This window comes from Balaenoptera musculus, chromosome 1 (genome assembly GCF_009873245.2).
Source record: "Balaenoptera musculus isolate JJ_BM4_2016_0621 chromosome 1, mBalMus1.pri.v3, whole genome shotgun sequence".
Classification (NCBI taxonomy): domain Eukaryota; kingdom Metazoa; phylum Chordata; class Mammalia; order Artiodactyla; family Balaenopteridae; genus Balaenoptera; species Balaenoptera musculus.
Genome location: NC_045785.1, coordinates 91,196,526 through 91,212,913, shown reverse-complemented (window position 1 = coordinate 91,212,913; position 16,388 = coordinate 91,196,526). Strand labels below are relative to the sequence as shown.

General features: G+C 31.3%; 1 protein-coding gene across 10 annotated transcripts in view; it reads right to left on the bottom strand.

Moving 5' to 3' along the window:
• Positions 1-16,388, bottom strand: part of RNPC3 (RNA binding region (RNP1, RRM) containing 3) — a 69,214-nt gene that overhangs the window by 41,100 nt on the left and 11,726 nt on the right. For 2 of the 10 annotated variants that reach the window (XM_036824341.1, XM_036824324.1), the window contains exons 8-16: positions 13,487-13,612; positions 10,639-10,790; positions 8,518-8,679; positions 7,343-7,437; positions 7,196-7,254; positions 4,984-5,116; positions 4,207-4,275; positions 2,460-3,166; positions 1,561-1,639 (exon numbers count right to left, since the gene is read on the bottom strand). In XM_036824341.1, coding sequence (XP_036680236.1) covers positions 4,207-4,275; positions 4,984-5,116; positions 7,196-7,254; positions 7,343-7,437; positions 8,518-8,679; positions 10,639-10,790; positions 13,487-13,612 — 796 coding nt within the window. In that variant the 3' untranslated portion in view covers positions 1,561-1,639; positions 2,460-3,166. Of the gene's footprint in view, positions 1-1,560; positions 3,167-4,206; positions 4,276-4,983; positions 5,117-7,195; positions 7,255-7,342; positions 7,438-8,517; positions 8,680-10,638; positions 10,791-13,486; positions 13,613-16,388 lie in introns of all 10 variants that reach the window. The other 8 variants (XM_036824333.1, XM_036824316.1, XM_036824300.1 and 5 more) reach the window with 6 other exon arrangements.

Here is a 16,388-nt window from a genome sequence, read left to right as displayed (position 1 = left end):
GGGAAAATTCCAACTTTAATCATTTGACTCTGTGTCTACTCAATGATAGGACCAAGGCTAAACTTAACTGGAGAAAAACACAAAACCATGTTGACTGATCTCACTTAAGTTAATAACCATGGACTTCAATTATGCATTTTAAGCAATGTCTAGCAATTCTTCTAAGAGTCTATTCATTCTCTCACTTTCCTAAGCATCTATTTTACATCTTCTTTTCTTTCCTCAATCCAACACGTTTTTCCCCAACACTTCTTCCCTCTACTTCATGAACTTGCTTCCTATTTCACTGACAAAATGTGACAAAACTTTTATATGCTCCCACTATATGTACTAAACTGCAAATACCTAAACCTATATAATCTGTCCTTCTTTCCACCGCTATTAATGAGCTGTTTACACACTCATCTTTAAAACTAACCCTTCTATTTGTACACCATATCTATGGCTCCAGCAATACTCCTCTCCTTCCTCCATCATGTTCTCTACTAGCTTAGTCCTATTAACACATAAATCTGCTATATCTCTTCAATCTTTATAAAATAAAATAAAAACAAAACCTTTTTGATACCATACCCCCCTATATTAACAGTCCATTTCTCTACTTCCCTAGAGAGCAAGACTTAACAGAGTTGTCTTCAGAACTCATCTTTCTTGCATCATTAACAGACCTGACATATTTAATCACTCCTTCCTAGTTGAGATTTTTTCTTCATTTGGCTCTACCTATTCCTAGTCATTCTTCTTTGATGTTTTCTTACCACTTGACATCTAAATGTTAACATGTTCCAGGGTTCACATTCTCATTCTTCTAATTCCTATCTTTAAGCTTCTCATTTACCTTATTTCACAAAGCTATGAGTAAAAGGGAAGAAGCTGTGATTCACAACATCATTCCAACAAAGATGTGACTCTAAGATAAAACTGTTATTACATACTCACAGGAGAGCATCAATCAGAGCAAATTAAATAAAACATATCAAAGTTTCATACTTAACATAGAGCTGAAATTAATTTCACTAAGGGAACAGAATAATTTTATATGAGAAACATTTACACCACTGACTGACATTCTGATAGACTGGGGGACACAAAACTGTAAGACTAAGTTAGGGCAAGGATACAAATTCCCTAAACTGTGAAAAATCCCCCACTACTAAAAAAACAAAAACAAAAACAAAAACAAAATCGACAACAAAAAAAATCATCAAAACTCATAGCCAATCAAAACCACTCCTAGAATAATTACAAGAAATAAGATTACTATGAAAAAAATGTTAAGTGCATTAGTATCCAGGTAAGAATGAAAAAAGGGCAATATTTGTAATCATAAAAGAAAATTTACATTTAATATAAAACTACATAATAAAAAATTTATGTAATTATCAAATTACACTTTCCTTGATATATAAAACAAAGAAAATTAAGATCATTATTTTATTGGAAAGAAAATAATTTATTATATGAGGAAGATGATTAAAATACATGTGATATATCTCTAATAAACTGATTTAAATGCATATAGTTTTAATTTTTAAATACACTTTAAAAGCTGTTACGCACAGTTCCATAGTCCAGGTGGTCAATTTCGTCTCCACAAAGTTGGAAAGCACTTGAGAGATATGAAAAATTCAAATGGAACCTAAAATACCATAAAAATTCATTAAAAGTAATCATGATTATAAAACAGTTCACTAGTTTTAAAATAACTAAAAGCTAAAACATTTATATTTAGAAAATTAGTGAATCATGTCAGTACAACAAAATTTTAATTGTCTAAATAAACAGCTTACACAGAAACTGATTTATAACATTAAAAAATAAAACATTTTAACTGTGCCAATAGAAAAAAGTAACAGCAATTTCAGTATCTCTAACTTTTTGTACTCAGAGTGACAATGATTAACAGAATTTTTCATTGGTTTCATCGTACTATTTATAGCAGGATTTGCAAGAAAGAAATGTAAAGGGCTCCAATGCTTTATTTTCCTACTTATAAAAGTTTAGATGGTTAGGTTGGTGTCTCGGATCCACCTTACCATTTTAATCTAACAAGTAGAATCCAAACTGGTCAGTCCTTAGAACTACTGAGGGACCTTTTTAAATTAGATTCTTGGTCCCGATTCCAGAGATTCTGATTTATTAGCTCTAGGGCAGAGTGCAGGAATCTTTACGTGTAAAAATTCTTCCTCAGTGGTTCTCAACCTTGGTTGCACATTAGAACCAATACTTTGGGAGATCTGAAAATCCTAATATGTATGCGGCAATCCAGACCACTGAATCAAAACTCTGGGGGAGAAACCCAGGCATCAGTATATTTTTTAGTTTATTATTATTGTTTTCTTTAGTCAGTATTTTTTTAAAAAGTTCCACAAGTCATTCCAATATGCAGCCAAAACTGAGAACCACTGTTCAGGTGGTTCTGGTTATCAACTAGTCTGGAAACCACTGCTCTTACATACCTACCAGAATTTTTCTTTCCACTTATTGAGCTACCCTGAGTCAACATTATGTCTTCTCCTCTCTGTTACTCTTTTCTTATTCCTTTTGTTTTACTTTGCTTAGAAAAAGAAAGAGGAAAAAAGATACTTCTACTTGCTATCTCAATAATAAAACCTCAGATGTAAGGTCTGCTACTCTTATTTGGAATTTACATTGAAATCCAGTTATTTAAATTTTCAACAAATGTACTTTTTAATAGGAAAAAAAAACCCAATCAAATTTTACAACACATTATATATACAGAACACCTAAACTAGATACATCATGAAAAAGAAAACATATATGTTACTGAATTAGGTTTAGAAAATACATAAATAGAAGAAACAAGAATAAAATTTGTGTTAAAGCAAATGTATACCTTGTCCAAGTAAAAAGCTGACCTGATTCACTAACTTTCCCTGGCAAAACTACATAACCTAAAGGACAGCACAGAAAATTCAGCAACAAATCTAAAAACCATATAAAAGATTTGTTCAATCAACACAATTTTAAAATACTTCATTTCAATACATTGTAAAAAAATTATTGCTTAAACTGGATCAATGGGTTGGGGAGAGACAAAACACTTGCAGGAAAATCCAAAAAGCACTGCCCCAAAAAGGATACGACAAGAAAGGATACACTTTGTATGACAGTATTACAGCAGTATTTACGCAGGAATGCTTCTAAAGAAGAACAGCAGAATGCAATTTAATTTTTTTCTGATTTTTCATGTTAGATTTACAAATAAAATGATTTTTTTTAAACATACACTGAAAATGGTTTATTTTTATCTTTTCTTCTAAGCTATTTGTAAGACTTCTGACTATACCAATGTAGACACTTCACAACAAAATTCAAATATTCAAGGTGCCTCCCAAAAGGCATAAACATTAGGCAAAATTTTCTTTATATCATTTTTTCAGCTTAACCATCAGTAATTCTGGCTCACTTACTTCATGTTCTTCCAATATACTAAGGCAGAAAGATTTAAAATAATAAAAAACAAAAGAAATATATTTCTACTCATCTTTCTTAAATCAATGTGACATAAAATGCTTAATTCTACCATTTTTAATCATTAAATTACTTAAGTATGAATTAAAATTGCTTATTTGAAAGATGAAATACTTGATTCCAAAAAAATATGTACCTATTTCTGTGAGGTGTACAATTAGTAATTAGCAATGCAAATTCTCAGGTCCCACCAAGGGTAACCAACTTGTCCTGGCATGGCAGACACTTTCCCAGTGTTAGCATTAAAAAGTCCAGTATCCTGGAAAACCCCTAATCACAGGAAAACTAGGGATGATTGACTACCAAGGCCCAACCCCTTGCAGACCGACTGAATCAGAAACTCTGGGTGAGGGTGAGGGGAAACCCAGTAATCTCTGTTTTATCAGGTCCTCTAGGTGATTATAATACATGTTAAAATTTAAGAACTACTGCTTTACTCTATGAAGAAAAAGTAAATAAAGACTAATAAAGATACACTGCCCTTATAAAATTCATTCCCCAAATTTAATTTTTACATACAAATAGGTTTTTATTCCATAGTTTAATCGTGAAGTTTAATGGAAATTAACTGCATAGACAGAAAGAGTCAGAGGGAGGATCCTTTAAAAACGTTAGAAGGTACATGAATTACTATTCTCTCAGGCTTTTATCCTTCCTTAATTTTATCTCAAGAAAGTCTTGTCCTTTTATTACGTTATCTCCACACTTACCTTACCAATTTTTAACACTTCTTTTTCCTTCTTTAGAGTCTTGTTTTGGTCTAGCAGATCGAGCAAACTGCTAATATTTAAACATTAAGGTTTTCTTCACCAACATGAAAGTAATCTTTCTAAGAATTGTCAAGAACTTCCTAATGTAGGGTAGGAGTAGTTTTTAATTTATCTCTATATTTGTCTTCCTACTCAGTCATTCATCAAATATTTGTTGACTGCCTCCTAGCTGTCCATGATCTGGGGAAGAAGTAAAAAATTCACCTTTTCTTTTAGTCATTTTTTACACCTAGACCTTTGCTCGTTCCTTCATTTATCCCACTGATTTCTAGTTTGAAACTGCATTAACTACTGAAAGCAGGATGGTAAATCAATGATATATTTTGTTATTAAAATTCTCAAACATAAATATGGATTATAATACAATAAAATATACGATAATAAAACTACAACGAATCATATCTTTCTTTAACCGATTCCAATGTACTTCTGGATACTGTAGTATCTTAGGCTTAGCATGAGTATGTATATTTTAAGCTGTATTAAGTAAAATGTTTAGACTTGGCTGGATTTTAATAACCTCATGATGCTTATTTTCCAATACAAATTTAAATAACATTACCATTTGACTCAACTAAATATATTTATAACTGAGTATTCTCAAGCTAGAATGCCAGCTGTTGAGATGAAGGATAATATAAAAATTGGTTTCAATTATACCCTTACTCCTAAAAACTATTGATCCATAAGTCTTGGAACAGACAGATTTGAAGGATACAACCACCATAGGTTTTCCAAAAAGAATGTATCCATTAGCTTCCTTTAATGCTTTTGCTGCTGCTTTTTCATTTGGAAGTCCAATGAAAGCTTGTCCTTTCATGCGACCTTCTTTCATCAAGCGTATATCAAACCTAGACATCATGGAAGAAAGAATGGTTTTGACTCAAAGAATTGTCAAAGAATTCTGATGAAGTCAATGGGAATGTATTCAACAATTTAAAAATTTGCTATTTCAGAATAAAAATGACTATACTATCTGATTAGCACATTACTCAGGCTTTCTAAAATTATATTTTATATTCTGTTCTAAAATTAATTCTATAAGTAGGTAATACTTATAGAATTATTTGATGATATGCTTATCTTTTTTTAGCTGTTATAAATATATGTGATTTAAAAATCATATTACTAGCAACTATAAAAGCAAACTTCGTAAGTTTTTCTTTCATATCTCTATTTTTAAACAGTTTTATTCAGCCAATTTAATACTACTGATATTTACTCAAGTAAAAAAAACAACTATATGACCAAGAATAAAAGGGCTGACAGGAACTACAGAAAAGTAACATGGAATTTCAGAGTAGGAAGGGACTTTACTGATCATCTAGTCAAAAACCACCATTTTACAGATGATGTGTAGAGACGGAGTGACTTCTTCAAGGTCACACTGATCACTAAAGTTAAAGCCAAAAACACAAACCAGAATTTGTATTCCAAGTATAGTCTTCTATTATTCCCTAGTGTATTCATTTTTCAACATTTTGGGGGAGGAAACTATACTCAAAACTCTTAAAAAAACAGACTAATTTATAACTAAAGTACCTCCTAGCATTTAGTCTATTTGACTAGCAAAAGCATATAAAGAATGCTTAAAGTATCCAAAAATGCAGCTAAATCCTTTTCTAACAAATACACATGACTAGTCCCACAGGAGACAATTACTAATTCATCATTTTGATGTGTACAGCTTTCTCAATATAGAATTTTCTTTTCCCTTCAAATTCTAATGGCAGGCAATACTGGAAATAGAATGTATATACATGATATATATATATGTGTGCACATATATATATACACAGACACACAATACATATATTTATATATATCTATGTGACACATACATATATTTATATATATACACACAAACATATTATCTATTTTTAAATTTTTTCCCCTTATAATCATGATTCAAAGGCGGCAACAAGAAAAAGGGCCAGTATTTTGCATGGCCAGCAACATAAACTTCTGGTATCCTGGTAAGATATATCTGTCACTAATGAATATAAAGTGGACATGGTTTTTAAGACATGGTGCTCACTGTGCATGCCTATATAAAAAGGTACACAGCCCAGATAAGACTTTAAAAATATTAGTTTCACATGAAGATTTAAGCAAAATTAACTAGAGTCATTTCTCTAATTTACCTCCATTCGAAAGTCTCTCTCCTTACCTTTTCTAATTTTCTTTACTTCTAATTTATATGGCCAAGGTCTTACATACTTTAGAGTTAACCAATTATAAAATTTTAAAGAATGAAATTCTAACTCCAAACGTTAGCTTTTATATCATTTACAAATCATATCCTTCTCTTTTGCACTCATAAAATTGGAAGCCTTCCCAACTGAACGAAGAGAAGTTACTGCCATGGTAAGAATCTAAAAAACTCTGCCTGACTGCTACATATTCCTGGATGAGTCATTAAAATGCTAGTTTTCAAAATGTAATCTTTGGACCAGCAGCTTAGTCATCATCCATACAGATTTTAGAAACACAAATTCATGGGCCCTATCTCAACCTAGAATATCAGACTGTCTAGAGATAGACCAAGGAAATGGTTTTAATAAGCTCTTACACAGGTTAAAGTTTGAGAACCACTGCTTTAGAGCTAGGGATTGAGGCCTGTTTCTATAAATAATGCTTTATTGGAACTCAGCCATTAATATTCATTTATGTATTGTTTACAGCTGCTTTAATGCCACAAAGACAAAACTGAGTAGTTGCAACAGACACCACAGTATTTTAGTATAAAAATATTAAATTTTTACTATCTGTCAATTTAAAAAGAAGTTTGCTGACTCTTGCTCTAGATGTCTAAAAGATAAATTTCTTCATATAATTTTAATCTCTAAAGGGGAACTGATGTTTAAAAAAGGGCTAATTCCTAACAGATTAAAAACAAAACACAATTTGAGAATATACATGCCACTTACATTATGCGTTGTGTTTCCGACGAAAAGTCAACGTATCTTCCAAAAATAAATTTAAGGTCCTAGAATTTCAACAAGGAAAAGACTAATAAGGAAAGCCAGGGGAAAAACATGTAAAATAATAAAACCAATTTATAAATTTCAACTTACCTTTTCTTGAACTTGTTTAGCTAAATTCTTTACATAAATTCTACAGTTTGGTTCACCAGGTTCATAACTTCTAAAAACTGAAAGTGTTTCCATTTCTTATATAAAAACAAAACAAGGATATAAAATTAAGACAGTTTCATCAATTTTTCAAAGAAAAACTATAATGGCATTCAAATATATCTGTTAAATAGACAAAATAAGCATTAAGAAAATGTTAAAACCATACAAATTAATGGCAATGTTACTAATGGGATAAAAATACCCATTAAAAATCTAAAGTGGTGATATGAAAATAAGTTTATAAATTTCAGGCATCTAGAATAACTAAAATTTATCAAATAAAATATTTCTGTTAAAATTCTGTAAAGCTTAACTTTAAGATGAGTTACTTTATTAAAAAAACTAAAGCAAATAAAGATGCTACCAAATATTTGTGTAATTATTTTGCTTAAAGTCAATCTCCCAAACTACCAGCACCAATATATTCAAATGTAAAAATAAAGTACTCAAATGTAATAATCAAGTATTTCAGGCAAACTGTGGCTTCTGAATATACGGCTACTCCTATTTAGTGACAATTACCATCTTTCCTGACAACTAGATGTTCTAGGCAAAAATATGTCAGTTGGAAGTCTGTTTCCCATTATTATGGGAAAAATTATAATGTGTTACATGTCAATCTAAAACCCCTAAATATTTTCCTAAAATATACTAAAACAAGAAAAATCCGTTAAGAAGTAAAAAACTATCACATTAGGATATAAAATTCATAAACACAGGCTTTTAATCACCAAATAGTTAAAACTATTTTTTTTTTAGACAAATAATTGCTCTGCATACATCTCAGATATAGTACTGTGATGGTCTATCAACTGTATACAGAATACAGAATTCCAGACTGTGGGCCACACTGATTTAACACGTCATATAAGTTTCAGGAATGAAAACATTCTTCCAAATACATATAGACTGGAAACATTATACTGAGAGATACTTTCCTCCCTATAAAGTATGAGTACTAAAAACCAAAAGTGGTGATTAAAAACATTAACTGGAGAGATATTTCGAAGCATGTGCTTTGAATAAAGTAAACAACATGAAGAGATTTGTTTTGCTTCTGAAGGGGCAAAGAAATGTAAAATGGAATAAATGCTGGTTTACTTCATGAAAATTACCTTCTCTAGAAATTCTGCCCTTTTCCAACTCCCTTCTAGAAATACATTCTGATGGCATTTCATCAGAGTCTTCTTTAATCTCCTCTGCGATGCTCAAATTTGGTTTTGGGAAGATTTTTCCAAATCCTATATTGGATGCATCAACTTCAGAAGCAGGTAAGTCTAAGAGTTAACAGTGACATCAGCCATTAAAAATCCCTCCCTTCAAAACAGTTTTTCTTTTCCATTTTTAATTTTTAAGATATATTCTAGCATTAAAACTCTTTGGTGTTTTTCTCAATACTCTGAAACAGGGATAAGCAAACTTTTTCTATAAAGGTTCAAACAGTAAATACTTTAGGCTTTGCAGGCCATATGGTTTCTATCATGACTACTCAACTCTGCCACTAGAACATGAAAATCATAAAATAAGACACTTCCATTTGAGGGTACTAAAAAAATATCCATTATACTTCTCACCAAAAAAAAAAAGAGCCAATCCTAATCAAAGTCAGGAAAAAGAAGTATTTGCACACTTAATTACTTATTCAATTAGGAAAATTAAAAACCATTATAAATTTTAAATTTACAGCATAGCAACATAATGGATTACATTCAGAAAACATGAATTTTAGCTTCAGCAAAAATTAAACTGACTTGGGGGAGAGGGTTGGGAAGGACAGGATTAAACATTCAGTAGAAAAATTCTAGTTATACTACCTAAAAAAGCAAACAAAAGCCTAAAAAAGCTGTGAAAATGATGCAAATAACATGCCATATTTAGGATTATAAAAGTCTCCTTAATAACATAGAAAAGCTGTCGTACCAACAGACCTCCTGTGGCCTGAAGGCAACAGTAAGAAAAAAACTTTTAAAACTGTTTTTACTGTTAATTCAGCATTACTCTACGTTGATGCAGAATGGGACGATTGTCCCCCTCTCACAAAGGTCTAAGTCCTTGAGCAAATTAAACTTAAAAAAATAAAAATCTGTGTCAAGGGGTGACTAGCCATGAGATAAGAAAGAAAACCATACAAAAATACAAATATAAATACTGAAACAAACAAAAAAGGAGCTATCTGAAAAGGCAATGCATTCTCACTAACCATCAGAGAGACAGGAATTAAAACCAGTTACAGTTTATCACTCAGTACATTTGCAATACTTACTAGAACTCTATCCTATATTCACACAAGTGCTCAAAGATATATGTACAAAAATGTATATTCCAGAATTTTCTGTAATAATAAAAAAAATGGAAACAACCTCAACTTCTATCAACAGAGTATAATTAAATAAAGATTGTTATAACTATACTATGGAGTGCTATGCAGCCATAAAAAAGTAACCCATGATGGCTATTTAAAAAAAGAAGTAAGGGAAAATAAAATGTTTATACACAAGTATAGGATAAGATCTGGAAGGACTATTTTCATACCAAATTATTAACAATGATTATCTCTTAAGTATTGGGATAGGGAACAGTGGGGTTTGAGGTGTTAACTTTTTAAAACTTTATATGCTCCTGTTTTGATTATATTTTTTCTATAAGCTGGTATTATTTCTGAAATTTAAAAATTAAAGAACAAAGAAATGCCACTGTAGTATAACATCAAATTGTTTAAAATAAGCAGAAAAAAATCTGTAATTTCAATACATTATCTTCAAACTTACAAACAGTATCTTGTAAACAATCTTCCATGTCTTTTGGATTAAAAAAAAAAAATTTTTACATGAAATCTACAACTCAAAAAATAATCACAGTTTGTTTCCCTAACCAAAAATACAACTGTACTAACAAAACCAGAGCATCACATGTAACAAGCAATGAAAAAACAGATCAATACAAGAAACTTTTATCATATTTTTAGTGTAAACATCAGCAAAAACAAGACTAAACCTCACCCTAGAGTTCATTACTAGCAAAAGGTAACTGTGACAATCTTACCACTAAGCTCCAATTTTAGTTATATAAAAAAGTTTAAAATGGATAGTATTCTAAGACACTAACAAAGACCTAATTTCATATTTCAAATATATTCACAAATACTAAAAAACAAAAACATATAAAATTTAATTCTAATACAAAAAAAACTGAGAAGAATTTTTACATAGCATGTTAAAGAACTGGAATATGCTTACCACAATTTTGTTCTTCACAATTTTGTTCTTTTTCTAAATCTTTCTTAAATGCAGCTGACATGTCGGTAGATATATGGAATTCAATTTTTTTATTACCTACAGGTTGTGGTTGGTCAAATACATCCGAAGGTAACAACACTGGATGTAAACTGCTGTTTACAAACAATCACAGCATTACTTTGTAATTGCAAATAAAATTTTGAGTAAAACATTATTTCATATTTACTTTAAATTTAAAAAGCTAACACTGATAAAACACACTATAGGCATTGAACAAAGTAACTTACATTTAACTTCAATAAATCCTAATAAATGTTCTCATATAGGTATTATTAAATTCCTAGTTTAGACAGATAAGGAGTTTGAGGCTAAAGGATGTTAAGAAATTGCATAAAGTCACTCAGTAAATGACAGAGACAGGACTTTAGGACTATTGATTCTAAACTTCAGGATATTTACCAATAAGCAAAAAAGTTCATTCTATGTTTAATGTAAGCATTTTATGCGCTGTATTCTATATACTATATATAATAAACCTATGCAGGTCAATGCAGTAGCCACAAGCCACATGTGGCTAATAAGAATTTGAAATGTTGCTGTACTTATGCTCTAAGTACAAAATATACACCAGAGTTTAACAACTTGGTGTGAAAAAAGAAATATAAAACGTTTTAATAACATTTTATATTAATTATATGTTAAAATAACATTTCAGATATAATCAGTTGAATAAAATATATTATTAAAATTAATTTTATCTTTTAATGTGGCTATTGGAAAATTTAATTGGTTCACATTACAGCTGACCCTTGAACAACTTAGGGGTTAAGGGCCCCAACCCTGCAGCGGTTGAAAAGCTGTATATAACTTCATCAGCCCTCCATATCCATGGTTCCTCTAGATTATCTATGGATCCATATCTAGGGATTCAACCAACCTCAAGTCATGTAGTACTGTAGTATTTATTGAGAAAAAGTCTGCATATAAGTGGACCCACACAGTTCAAACCCGTGCTGTTGGAGGGTCAACTGTATTAATTTTTAATTGTTTGGTGCTGCTACAGATCAAAAGCATGGGACTGTGGTGTCAAAACATACATAGGTGGGAAATATGCATCATATTATGTATACTTAACATGAAAGAGTAATTAAAAAAAACCCAAAGACCCATTCCTTTAAAAATGTAAAAAGATCATTTTAACAAACTTCTTCCTCAATTTATAAAGTTACTTACAAGTTCAAGGGAAATTTACCTTGTAGAAAAGCTGAATAAAATTAAAATTGCAATTAACGGCAATTTTCATCTGATTAAGATATTAAAATACATAGAATTCCATGGCAAAAAGGCAAGTAAAATTTCTGCCATAATTTCAAAGAAAATTTGTTAAGCAAAGTGTCAGATAATCAGTGAAAAAGGAAAAAAAGGACAATATATTTCAAACGAAATACACAGTAATAAGTACTATTTCATTGGCAATTTCTCTACTCTAACAGAAAGTTTAAGACATAGTCAGAAGTTAATTTATACCTAATAAAATTCTTTCGTACCCATAGCCCAGGCCATCACCCAACATCTACATAATTTTCCTGGAAAGTTTATTACAAGGTGACAAAGTCTGAAAGAAATTCTTAATTGTTTTTAATATCAATGGCATTTCAATGGCTCCCTCAATGTATTCAAACACCATAACTTAACATTTAAGGCAGATATCTCCACATCCTTCTAGCTTTCCCCTTCATCATTTTTATTCCTATGCACCAAATTTTCCTACCTCTGGAAACTCACTTTTTCATTCACACTGGATATCTCTTCCCTGCCTAAGTTTTGCCTCTCATCCTTCAAGCCCAGCTCAAATGTCTCCTCCCTCTTAAAGTCTTTCCAGATTTCTTGACTGGCTGTGACCTCTCCTTCCTCACAACCCTTCATAGTTACATCTTCTTCGTATGTCATTTATTATAATTGCTAATGCAACAGTCATCTGTGCATATGACTTACTTACCCATAAGACTATTACCTCACTGTTTGAAAAGATACCACTGAGCTTTGGAAGAATGTTCCAAACCACATAATATTTAGCAGAGAACTTATCACATATTTGATAAATATTTAAAGGTGGGTCCTGTGTGCTAAGCCATGTGAACTTTTACCAGGTAGGGTACTTTGAAGTAAAATAATGTTTGATATCAGGTAGTGGAGTTAGGAGAAATTAACAAAATTTCATATAAACACACTGGTGATGGATGCCATTATCAAAACTGTGAATGCAGGAGGAGAAAGAGATAATGAAAGGAAAGTAAATGAATTTTGTTTTGGATAATATCTTAAGTGCCTACAAGACACTGAGCATGCAAATAGGAAGCTAGAAATGAAGACTTTAGATCTCAGGAGGTTAATTCTAGAGATGGAGATTTGGAATCTATTAGCTGCAACAGGTGAACTATAAAAAAATTAATGATATTAACAAGGAGTATAAATATATGAACAGAAAATGACAATGGACAGGAGTATATGGAATCCAGTATTTTAAAAAAAAAAAAGCAAGTGAGTGAGTAAGAGAAAGTCACAAAAGAAAAAAGTAGGAAGGAAAAAAGGAAGAGAGGAAGTAAGATGAGAAATAAAAAAAGAGAATGTAAAATTAAGGGTGGACAATTTTGAAACCTGGGGTAGTCAATAGTATCAAATGCTGGTCAACTTTGAGAATTAAGGATACTTGTGAATTTGGCAAATAAGCAGTCACTGGTAAACCGGTGGACTGATGAAATAAAAGTCAGAGTGAGGAATGATTTGAGTTAAGCAATCAGACAAGGTACATACAGAACCCTTATCTTATAATCCAAAACAAAATTACCTGTGTGAAGCAGATGATGGTATATTCAACATATCCTTTATTTTTCTCTTTTTTCTCACATGGCGCTGCTTTATTGTTTTTGGTCTTTTGGGCTGAAGATTTGCTAGTTCCATTAGTTTGGTCATTCTACATTGGAGGAAAGAAAAGTAGAAAAGATTTCTTTGTGTAGAAGCATAGCTATTTACAACTCCTTTTGTTAAACAAATTTGTATTTGAGCTTATAAATTATAAAATGATTTGTATGGCATAAGTATAATTTCTAAGCCATCAAGTAAGATATAATCAATCTGACAAAAGCTCAAGTTACAAATCTCCTTGCTCAACTTTCATCTTAGTTTGAAGGAATTGGGAATTTACTTAATTGCAATCTGTCATTTTTAAAGATATGTTTTACTAAAAAAATTATTAGTTGCCCAAATGACTGAACTTCGATGCCAAAAAGTTAAACAAAATACACTAAATATAATCTATGTAACTTTATTGCTCTTTTCTTGACTAATATTCAAAAGACCTTACGAACACAGTAAAATTATTTTGATTCATATTCTAATTATTAAAGAGAACCTGGACTTAAGTACTTTTACTTAAAAATATTTTGTGCATAATTGTTGGAAAGCATATTATATAAACAAGATACTTAACTTGAGAACAGGGTTTTCAAATACTATACTCTGAAGTGGCTTAATCAATCAAGGGGTGACAATCGATACCTTATACATAGCTTATCTCCATTATGATTATGAATAATATTTAGAATAGATCTTGTTTAGGCTTTCTTGGATCTTCCATAGGATCAGATATAGTGCTTCCACAGAGCAAGTTCAAAAACCACTAGTCACAGCTCTACTTCCCCAGAGTTAAGTTTGTGAAATTTGAAAGCAAAACAAGCACAGTAAAATAGTGAAGAAGAATTTGGTTAAAATAAGTTTTAAACCTTTTTTCCTTAAGCAAGGAAAAATGAAAACGTATGTTATAAATTTTTAAAGCCTCTTAACAATCACGGTTTACCAAAAATTTTATGAATATATCCAGTTATACAAAATATATGTCTATATTCATAGATTGCTCACCCAAAGTATATTAAGGCTCTACACAGTGCAAGGCATATGTTAAGTAAGTAATCAATAGATATTTGCTGACAAATACATAGTGGCATATTTTATAATATTCCAGAAGATAACAGAGAAGCATGAAACCAGAGGTTAGTTCATGCAAAGGCTTTGTTCTCATGACTCAAGATAAATTAGCAGAATTCCTCACTACATCCCTAAATGGAAACCTAAATAAACAAAAACAAAAATGGTTTTAGCTAGCCTATTAAAGCATTTCTCATGACTATCATTATTTTTATAAAGAAAATAAAATTTACAGGTTAAGTAATTAGCCCATTGCAATGTTCTACATTCTTTATTTAGCAACAAGTTAGTCTATTAAGAACTGCCAGCCTTCCTTATTGTCTCTCTTCAAGACAGATAGTCTATTCACTCCCATTTTAGTAGTTCCAACATAACTCCTTCCTTAAAAAGAGAATATATATGGAGCCACTACTCAAGTGGATGTTGCCTCAATAGTAGTCAAATTGCTGCTGATTACTTGTATATGTTGCTTAGATTCTCTGCTTGGATTTTGACTCCGGTCAACCACTCCTTCTGTATCTGGTTGCTTCTGTGCATATCTCCCTAAGATTCCCATCATTGGCCTACACAGGTCTTTTAGGCTAGGGGTTGACAAATTACAGCCAAAGGACCAAATCTAGTCAGTGTCTGTTTTTTTTAAATAAAAAGTTTTGTTGGAAGATAGCAACATCCACTCATTTAGGTATCATCTATGGCTGCTTTCCACTACAACAGAACTCTTTGGCCCTATATAGAAAATGTTTAGCAATTCCTGTTTTAGGCTATGCTGTGGATTACATACCTGAACATTATTAACAATTTATTGCTCTTTGCCAAAATCTTTAAACAAAATATATATAGATCATCAAGAGCAACCAATAAAAGAATAATTCATTTGCAGTAATTTTTGTGAACGTTTTTGTATAAAATCCTATAGAATTGCTCTAGAAATTATTCTGAGGTGAATAAAGTCCAGGGGAATAAGCTGACAAAAACAGAAATACAACTTAATTTTGTTCTGTAAAGTCTCCACAAACACTGAATTAGTGAATAATGGATCACTGCCCCTAGGGCAGTGATGTTCCTGCAAGCATGTGCTCACATTTCATCAGTTGATCAATACATGCCTAGTTTTATGCGTGTTTCTGTTTAAGAACACCTTATTTAATATATATTGTTGATTCATTAACATTGAACTCAGAGTCAACAGTGCTATAACTCAGGCCTGAACAAAGTTTATTTAACACACAGCATTTTCTCCATAAAGCACATCACAACCTTCTTGATCTTGGAAACACTAGACAGCACTTCAACACTATGCTTGGAGACCATTTTAAACAGCAAAATCAACAACAAACAGCACAAAAATGTGCAAAACATGGTACAAATAGACAGTGAAAAAGACACTTGTTTACGGTATGAGAGCTGAAACAAGAAGGCAGAATGTCACCTTGTCTACCTCATCTAGGAATGTGCATGTCAAGAGACTCAAATTTTTCACCATTCTGCACATGCCCATGTCTTCAGAAGACCATAAAAGCACTGTAATTATTGACACTGAAGTCATAAATAAATTGCAACAAGTAGGCAAATTTGCAAATACAGAATCAACAAATAATGAGGATCAACTGTATACCATAATCATCAATCCAAAAAATTACTCATAATACAAAAATGTTCCCTTAGGTCTTGATGTCTAGTTTCAGGTCTTAATCTATAGCACGATGGGGAGCTGGGGATGGACAAATTCTAAAGACCCCGAATTATGAAGAAGTATATGCAAAACT